Genomic DNA, 9734 nt, shown 5'->3' with positions numbered 1-9734 from the left:
TATAGAATGATGCTAGATGTGGAGGGTGGATGGATGAATGATTGGATAGAAGGATTTATTCAATAATACATGATAGATACAAATGATGAAAGATGATGGATAAGATAGATGATCATTAGATCGATAAATGGGTGGATAGGGCTCTACTGGGGATGTTGCAGCATTGATGGGAGCATGACAGGCAAACCAGGAGCATCTGCATTGCTGCAGGAGACCCAGAGGAGAGGCCTTGGGGTTGAATGACCTTAAATCAGGATCCAGCCCCCCCCCCCCCCCCCGGCATCCTCACCCTCCCAGCCAGCCCCACTTCTGCAGACCCAGGGGAGACCCCCGGATTTCTCCCTTACTGACCTATAGAGAGCCAGGCGTGGGGGAGAAATGGGTTTATTGAACACATACAACATGGTTAAGGGGCCAAGGGCAACAGCATTTGGTTACTACAAGGGTTTTTAAAGGCTGGGAGGACATGAGATTTGGTGGGTCTAAAAAATCATAGCGGATCTAAAAAGGGGGCAGTTAGATCAGAAGTCATGCAAATGGGGTCTGCCAGCACAGCCCCCCCCCCCCCAACTTGTGCTCCCAATTGGCCTGTGCACCAGCTGCATTATTGGATGCAAAATGGGTCTTGTGTGGCGGAAGGTAAAGTGGGCAGATTACGTGGTTCCAGCGGGACTTCCTTACCTGCCAGAATCTCTCTGGGATCCACTGTCGCTTCTCAACAGAAGGCACAGATTTCTTAAGCCTTGGGGAGATCTTCTCTAGCAAGGTCTGTATTGCTCCTCCCTTCGAAAGAATCCCCTATTCTTAAAGGATGCTTTCAGACCTACAGACCGCAGTTGCTGGAGCAAATCTTAAAAACTGTGTTTGAAACCACGTAAAGCAGAATTTTTTCAACCTTGGCCATGTTAAGAGGGATGGACTTCAACTCCCAGAATTCCCCAGTGGAGAATTGCTGGGTCCACACATCTTAAAAGCACACCAGCTGGGGAATTCTGGGAGTTTGAAGTCCACACCTCTTGAAACCTGACTTCACGTCTTCATTAAATGCAGCACAACAACATTTGGGATGAAAAACTTAAAAAAAGTTCACACAGGAGCAATAAATCTTTCCAACAATTCGGCTTTTGTGGGCAGATTAAAGGAATACGGATCCCAAATCTATGGACCTGAATGAAAGAGAAACATTTTGCATGTACAAATTGCAGCTCTCACAAGACTTCTTCCATGTGACGAGCTGAACAGGCATGTGGCTCTTTCCCTTCCTGCTTACACCACCCTCATCCTCCGAGCAACCAACTTGCCTGAACTGCTGGCTGATGGATTCGCAAAAACCCCTTAACTCGAGTAGTTACAAATCATGCAATTGTGCTTTCTCTTAAAGTTGGCCTTTCATCTGTAACCTTGGTTTGTTGTTTAGGGCTTAGCGTGTCGCTCTGTTAAGGTACGATTCAAACCAGCGCCTGGACTTTAAAAAGATGTATTATTTTTTTCTCTTTAAAACAAGGAGGTTAAACAAGCCATGAAGTCACTCTGCTGGGGAGAAGTTAAACTCTCTGACTCATTCAGTCCTATGATTTCTTGGAGGCAGGAAAAAAACAGGGCCAGTGAGCTGGAAATAAAAACCTAAATATGACTAAAATGACTTTCTTTGCACCCTTGTGATGCAGGGATAAAAATAACCCAGGAAAAGGGGTTTGTAGGTTTAAAAAAAAAGGCTATGTTAGTATTCAAAAAGCGGTGTGAATCTCAGGTTTGTAGATCTGCTGAACAGGGATTTAATATCTGTTTTTTTTCCCCCTGGCTGGTATTTATCTTGCTGAGTTTAGGACTTTTATTACTAAGAAAAGGTTTGTGGGAATTCTGGGGTTTCTGAATCGATATTCTTCCCATAAATTTGGGGGCGCTTCAGTTTTTGGGCATATTTACACTAGAAAAATCAAGCTAGGCCATTTCCAGATGTGTGAACTTCAATTCCCAGAATTCCCCAGCCAGGTTGTCCACGCATCTGGAAATGGCCTAGCTTGAAAAAAATACTGGTGTATGTTAAGTAGAACCATGCATTCCTACCATTTTTAATTCAAAACCTTAGCTTTTTCCCTTAGGGAATCTTAAATCCTAGGGAAGCTGGCAAATGATGGAAAAGGGGTGGAGGGGAGAGCAAATTCAAAACATTCCCGAATTAGGGGATTACGGCCGTTAGAACTATCGAGAAATATTTGCCAAATGATTTCTGTCCCCCCAAGTGAGGAGAAAACTGCCCCCCCTCAAGAAAGGGGTGGAGAGAAGAGGGGTGACTATCATTTCAGGGGTCCCCTAAGGGTCTTCAACCATGAAATAAGGGTGCGGGGGGCGGTATTGAAGAAACAAGAGGAGTGGGCTGCGATCCCCAACGCGAAATGTAACAGAGGGCATGCGGTATGTATAACAGAATAACGGAGGTTGAGAGGGACCTTGGAGGTCTTCTAGTCCAACCCCCTGCTGAAGCAGGAAACCTGGGTTGTAGGGAGGAGGGACTGTGAGGTTCTTCTGAATGTGTGCTCCAACTTGGCTGCTTTCTGGAGGGCAAGATGACCACGGCTGGACAGGACAGTGGTCAGCCCTCTGGACAAGGTCCAGAAAAGTGGAATGAAGCCGGCGCCGAAAGTCATGTTATGTTCAGATGCTCCATTTTGAGATTCCGAGTCTGCAGGCGAGGTGGAGGCGGGGGGGGGGGGGGCTTCCCAGGGCTGGCATGGCCCCCTTCCCAGGCACACACACCCCCAAACTCTGCCCTCCAGGGACGGCGGCCTCTTAGCAGCATCCTCTACCCGCGTCTTCGCCGGCCCCCACGCCGTCTTGCCGTAACGGGCACACTCTGGATGTGGACGGCCGATTTGTGGCTGTCCTGCGTCGGGCCGCTGCTGACCCTGTTCTTGATCTCGGCGCCATGGTCAAGAAAGCCTGCTCGACGTTGGTGGCGTTCTTGGCGCTGGTCTCCAGGAAGGGCACGGCCAGCGAGTCGGCGTATTCCTGCATCCGGAGAGGGCAGAGTAAGAACGTGGGTACGATCCTCGCTTAATGGATAGGCCTCACTGAATGACCGGTTGCTCGGCTACCAAAGTTTGACGGGTCTCCCCCAGAGCTAGCTAGTTTTTTGTTTATAACCTGTTTTTTTTATTTTTAAAATAACTCAAAGCTATCCAACATTCCTTCCTCCTCCTCTGTGCCCCATAACAAGAACCCTGTGAAGTGGGTTGGGCTGAGATAGAGACTGTCGTAAGGGACTAGAATCACCATTTCCCCGTGTTTGGGCCAAAAGTCGCCCAGCAGCCTTTCATGGCTACAGCAGGACTAGAATCACCGTCTCCTGGTATAGACCTGTAATCTTTGCATGCATCTGATATAAAATCTGTTCATTGGGTCAGGATATTTACATTTTTACTTGGTGTAAAGATGGGGGACTTAAGACTTCAGGTAACACCAATGCCTTGCCCCTGACTTACTACTGGGAGTTGTGGTTGGGCAGGGTCGTAGTTTGGCAGTTCCCTTCAACCTCTTTCACCTCAACGCTGGTGGATCAAAACCTGGGGTGTGGCCCACGCTCCCCCTCCCTCCCTCCCTCAAACGCACCTTGGCGGTTGTATAATCCACGGCTTTCTTGCTGGAAAGATCACTCTTGTTCCCTACAATCAGCTTGTTGACGTTCTCGCTGGCGTAGCGAGTAATTTCCTCCAGCCAAAGGTGCATGTTGTTGAACGAATCCTAGAAGCAGGAGGAAGGGAGGGCATAAAATAACCTGCATTTGCAGTTATCGCTTCATTGGCACCTAATCCAGATGCCCGTTTTGTCCTTAGACAGAAGTTGTGTGTGTGTTCGTGTGTGTGGGGGTGTGTGGATGGATGGACGGACGGACGGACGGACGGAGATATGGATGGATGGATGGACGGACAGACAGAGATATGGATGGACGGACGGACGGGTAGAGATATGTATGTATGGATGGATGGATGGACGGATATGGATGGATGGAATGGACGGACAGAGATATGGATGGATGGACGGACGGAGATATGGATGGATGGATGGACGGACGGACAGAGATATGGATGGATGGATGGACGGACGGACAGAGATATGGATGGATGGATGGACGGACGGACAGAGATATGGATGGATGGACGGACAGAGATATGGATGGATGGATGGACGGACGGACAGAGATATGGATGGATGGATGGACGGACGGACAGAGATATGGATGGATGGATGGATGGATGGACGGATATGGATGGATGGATGGACGGACGGACGGACAGAGATATGGATGGATGGATGGATGGATGGATGGATGGATGGATAGATAGATATAGATAGTGATAGATAATGATATACTGATGGATGCATGGGTAGATATAGATAGATATGCATACAAGCACATACATCATACATATACACACACATGCGCGCTATACATATGTAAATGGAGAAGTCACATTCATTTTACAATTGTGTTACTAACTTAAGAACTATGGTGGTTTAACAACTGTGACAACTGACAAGAAAGGTTTCAAAATGGGGCAAAACTCGCTTAACAACTGTCTCGCTTAACAATAGAAATGTTGGGCTCAGCTGTGGCCGTATGTCAAGGATTAACTGTGCTTGTAGAAGCTGAGAAAAATATGGCAACTTTTAAGACTTGTGGACTTCAACTCCCACAATTCCTCAGCCCGAATTCTGGGAGTTGAAGTCCATAAGTCTTAAAAGTTGTCAAGTTGGGAGTCCCCGTTCTAGCTCAACCCATCCTGTTTAAGCAGGAGACCCAATGGATGGAGGCAACCTAACAATGCTTCTCCTCTTCCTGCCACGGAGAACCACCAGCCTTACCTGGTCCGTCACATCGTAGACAATGATGATGCCGTGCGCGCCTCGGTAGTAGCTGGAGGTGATGGTTCGGAAGCGCTCTTGGCCAGCTGTGTCCCACTGCGGAGAAAAAAAAGGTGAAGGGAGCCTGGGCAGTGGGATCGAACTGGGGGAGCTCCCTTGGCAAAGGAGACCCCCCAGGTCCCATCTGCAAGTGTCAGCCATGCCTCCATCAATAACCGATCACGTGGATCACGTGACACTGTGACCGTCGTAAGTATGAGTCGGTTGCCAAGTGCCTGAATTTTGATCACGGGGATGCTGCAAACCGTCGTAAGTGTGGAAACTGGCCATGTCACTTTTCAAAATTGCGGTTGTAACTTTGAATAGTGACTAAGCACTCTGTTGTAAGTCAAGGATTGCATTAAAAAGACGTATAGGAAAATGTAACAAGAAATGAAAAATAAGTAGAAGACTAAGAAAGACGGGGGAAAAAAACAGGAGAAAAAGACCAATATTCACCATTCTTTTGTTGCAACAAGGAATGTTTAGAATGGGCTTCTAGCAGGAGTATTTTATACATTTTTGGCCTTGGTGTAGGATGCCTTGGAAAGCATGAAGTAGTAAATATTCCAAAGTCTTATTTTGGGCATTTTATAGAATTCCTACGCATTGATAAAGTGCCGAATTTCACACGTGAAATTTCAACAACAATCACATATATAACAGCCATCTTGATTAATTGGTTTTCCATCCCAGGAGTAACTCCTGAGTAAGAACTACAGTTTTCCAAGCGAAGGGCAAGAAGAACCAGCTCTAGTTCTGTCCTCTGCCTAGTTTATGCAGAAGTTACGCCAGGCCTCTCAAGAAGGTTTGGGGGGGGACGGGACAGTAGAAGACCTGCTTCTCAACCTCTCTTCTAACCCCCCTGGAGATACTCACAATTTGCAACTTGATGGTCCTTCCTTCCAGCTCGATGGTCCGGATTTTGAAGTCCACTCCGATGGTGCTAATGTAGCTGTCCGTGTAGGTGTCATCCTGGGGAAGGAAAAGGACCATCGGAGGTCTAAAAGCGTAGATGTTCTTCTAAGAACTCTCCCAAGGCTTGAGAGGGTTGGTGGGCTCCATAAGTTCTTGAAATCGGGGAGCCCTTGAAACGCCCTCTTAGAAACTGGTACGAGGAGCGTGAATGGGGAATTCTCAACCCTCCAGATCATGGTTATCTCAAAAGTATATTTTTTTCCTCCAAAAAAGGCAACTGGACTTTCTTGGTTTTTTTTCCTCAAGGATGTTTCACTTCTTATCCTCGTGAGCCTCTTCATGAAGTTCAGAACCTGAAGAAGCTTCTTGGATCAAGGGAAAAGCCCAGTTGCTTCTTGAGCATCTGGGATTTGGTTGGAAGTGAGGGATGGTCCTCAAAGGGGGACATCCTCTGGATCAGTGTTTCTCAACCTTGTCAACTTGAAGATGTCCGGACTTCAACTCCCAGAATTCTGGGAGTTAAAGTCCAGACATCTTCAAGTTGACAAGGTTGAGAAACACTGTCCTAACCACTGCTGGGGAATTCTGGGAGTTGAAGTCCAGACATCTTCAAGTTGACAAGGTTGAGAAACACTGTCCTAACCACTGCTGGGGAATTCTGGGAGTTGAAGTCCAGACATCTTCAAGTTGACAAGGTTTAGAAACACTGCTCTGGATTGTTTTATCTGCCCCCCCCCCCCCCCGGAGAGATTTGATGGACAGGCAGCCTGAATCTGCATCAAGTCCGACTTTAAGACCCCTGAGCATTTTCTCAGAAGCCTTTTTCCTCCTCTAGACCCAAACTCAACCTCGGCCCTGAAAACGAGGCCCTGAGTTCGAATCCTGCCTCCCCTCCCCCCAAAAGTTTCCACCCCAAACCCCCCCCCTCTTACCGCAAATCGTAGGAGGAGGCAGGATTTCCCCACTCCGGAATCTCCGATGAGCAGCAACTTAAATAAATAATCGCTGTCGCGGAGGAAGCAAAAAAAAGAGACAAGAAAGGCTCAGCGGTTTCAACGTGTGGAAGGCGGAGTCCTCGACTTACGACCATTTGTTTTACTAGCAGAACGCGGGCATCTGTATTTACGACGGCTGCAACGTCTGCGGCCTTCGAGTCAAAGCCAGACTCACTTAATGACCGTGGCTAAAAGAGTTGTAAGATCGACCCCCTTGCTTAGCGGATAGACTGTGGTCGTAAGTCGAGGACCACCTGTATTGCAAAGAGCCCCTGCCTTTATAATTTGAGGGGGTTTAAATTTTTTTGCGAGAGGGGTACCCTAGAAATACAGGTAGCCCTGGACTTATGACTCTCCGTTTAGTGACCGCTTCAGCATCCCCATGGTCATGTGACCAAAATTCAGACGCTTGGTAAGAAGCTCGTATTTATGACGGTCGCGGAGGTGTGTGTGTGTCACATGATCCACTTTTTGCGACCTTCGCACGAGCAAAGTCAACGGGGAACTCAGATTCATTTAACAACCGTGATTCACTTAACAACCATGGCAAGCAAGGTCCCCAAATGGGGCAAAACTCACTGAACAACTCTCTTAGCAACATGCATTTTGAGCTCAAGTGCGTGGAGGATACCTATAAGCCCTTATTTATTGCCTACTTCAGTGGTTCCCAAAGTTGGCAACTTTAAGACTTGTGGACTTCAACTCCCAGAATTCTCCAGCCAGCAGAGCTGGCTGGAGAATTCTGGGAGTTGAAGTCCACAAGTCTTAAAGTTGCCAACTTTGGGAACCACTGGCCTACTTCATTCAATTGCCTTGTCTCACAGGTGGGACTCCTTTCCCATCATCCTGAGCTTAGCGGGATGCAGGTAAAGGCCCTCCTGGCATCCCGGATCCTTCTCGGTTGCAGAATACTTACTATTCTGGGCTGATGGTTGACATGGTCACCACAATTCCTTCCCAAAGTCCAGCCTTCCCACCCCGTTTTGAGCTTGCCAAGGAAGGGGCGTCGGCTTCTTATCTCTCTCTGGGCCAGGTAAGTCTGTGTGGGTGCAAGATTTTTATATCGGTAACTTTTAAATTAAAAATAAATAAATAAAGTATTTGAAGCATGGGTTCCCTACCCCACAGCACCACCGGGAAGTAATGCTGAATGGAAAGCATTTTGAGTCCCCCTTGGGGAAAAGGGCGGCATATAAATGTAATCAAATCAAATCAAATTTTAAAATTAAATCCAGGATAAAGCTGTTGGGAGGGGGCATTGGAGGTCCTGTAGTCTGACCCTCTGATTAAGCAGGTGACTCTAGTTCAAACCAATGGCTGTCCAGGTCTCTTCTTGAAAAACTCCAGTGATGGAGCATCCGTAACTTCTGAAGACAATTGTTCTCACTCTCAGGAAATTTCTCCTTAGTTGCTTCTCTCCTTGATTAGTTTCCATCCATTGCTTCTTCGTCCTGCCCTCAGGGGCTTTGGAGAACAGGCGGGTCTCCCTCTTCTTTAGGGCAGCCCCTCAAATATCGGAAGATGATATCATGTCCCCCCCTAGACTTTCTCTTCGTTAGGCTAGACCAGGGATTTCCAACTGTTAAGACTGGTGGACTTCAATTCCCAGAATTCCCCAGCCATCATGCACACATTTTTCGTTTCTTTTTATTGCTGTTTTTAATTTCTGATTCAGGCCCAGTTCTGTCTTCCTTTTCTCCTCCCCCCCCCCCAATTGGGAGCTTCCAGCTAAGAAAAAAGCATCAAGAAATCCCCTTGGGGCTTGTGCTCCATTTCTTTATTTTTAATTGGCCTCCAGAACTGCAGCCTATTTTTCCACCCAGTCTCACCGATTTATAAATGGAAAAATTGGGACCTTTGGCCAGGTTTTGTAAGCCCATCCAAAGAAGTAGTGTAGTGAGAGAGGGAAGCACTCTGCACATGTCCAGTAACTCTCTTGATAGTTACTTGATATAATCTCAGGATTGGCTGTTGCGGTAAACGGGCTCTTTTCATACTCACCCCCCGCCCACTTAAAAAAAATTTTTTTTCATGGAATTTAATCCCCAAGGGTGCTTTTTCAAGAGAGACAACTGGCTGGGGAATTCTGGGAATTGAAAGTCCACAGGTTGGTCTGGGGTTGGACTAGATGACCTCCAGGGTCCCTTCCAACGCTTGTTATTCTGCATCCTTGTTGTAATATAGTTCCTTGTGTAGGTGTGGGTCACCCATGGCCCAGTTCATAACAGGGCATGCAGAGCCACGCTGAACCACACAGGAGAAAACAAACTCCTAAAACCCCATGACATCCTGATAGTTCATAACATAACATCCTGAGATGTGCCCTACCAATGACGCCCAGGATTTGACCATATATAGACAGAACTTCCCTGAGCAGTAGACTAGAAATTGTACTTTTACAGGCTGTTGTTAATCACATGCTGATTGCTCCTCCTGCCTTTGTCCTCTCTCAATAAAAGGGCCTCTCAGACCCCCAATCTGGGTCGCTCCATCCCGAGAAAGGTTGTGTCCTGTCTTTTCTCCACATTGGCCTCATGGGCGAACCACGGGAACGTTACACATCCTTGTTTTTGAATTCCGGTTAGGACACCAGAGTTCCAACTAGCCTCAAATTCATGGTGTCTCTTTGAATTTCCTTGGGACAGACCAGAGGTGGGTTCCTACCAGTTTGCACCTATTCGGTAGAACTGGTTTGTCAAATCTACCGAACCGGTTAGAAGAGATTCCACCAGTGGACCCGGAAAGCAGGCCACACCTACAGAAGAGCTTCCAAATTTTTTTTGAAACCCACCACTGGGACAGACCCAAGAGGAATCCCCCCCACCCACATTAAAGTGAGCAGCCCCATAGATTGATTTAATCCACCCATTTTCCATTCTGGGGTTCCCCCACCCAAGCCTTGGGAGATGCAAATTTATC

The 9734-nt window shown here is 47.3% G+C and overlaps 1 protein-coding gene across 1 annotated transcript; it reads right to left on the bottom strand.

Annotated features, from left to right (window-relative positions):
- LOC116515531 (ras-related protein ORAB-1-like) lies at positions 1-7416 on the bottom strand. Its single transcript, XM_032227643.1, is given in 8 exon segments — positions 1-2850; positions 2852-2925; positions 2928-3009; positions 3610-3741; positions 4864-4959; positions 5782-5877; positions 6753-6862; positions 7395-7416. Coding segments are annotated over 8 exon segments (672 nt in total). The 3' UTR covers positions 1-2790.
- Between the last annotated feature and the right edge of the window lie 2318 nt (positions 7417-9734).

Source organism: Thamnophis elegans, chromosome 12, assembly GCF_009769535.1.
Source record: "Thamnophis elegans isolate rThaEle1 chromosome 12, rThaEle1.pri, whole genome shotgun sequence".
Lineage (NCBI taxonomy): Eukaryota > Metazoa > Chordata > Lepidosauria > Squamata > Colubridae > Thamnophis > Thamnophis elegans.
This window is presented reverse-complemented; position numbering and strand designations above follow the sequence as displayed.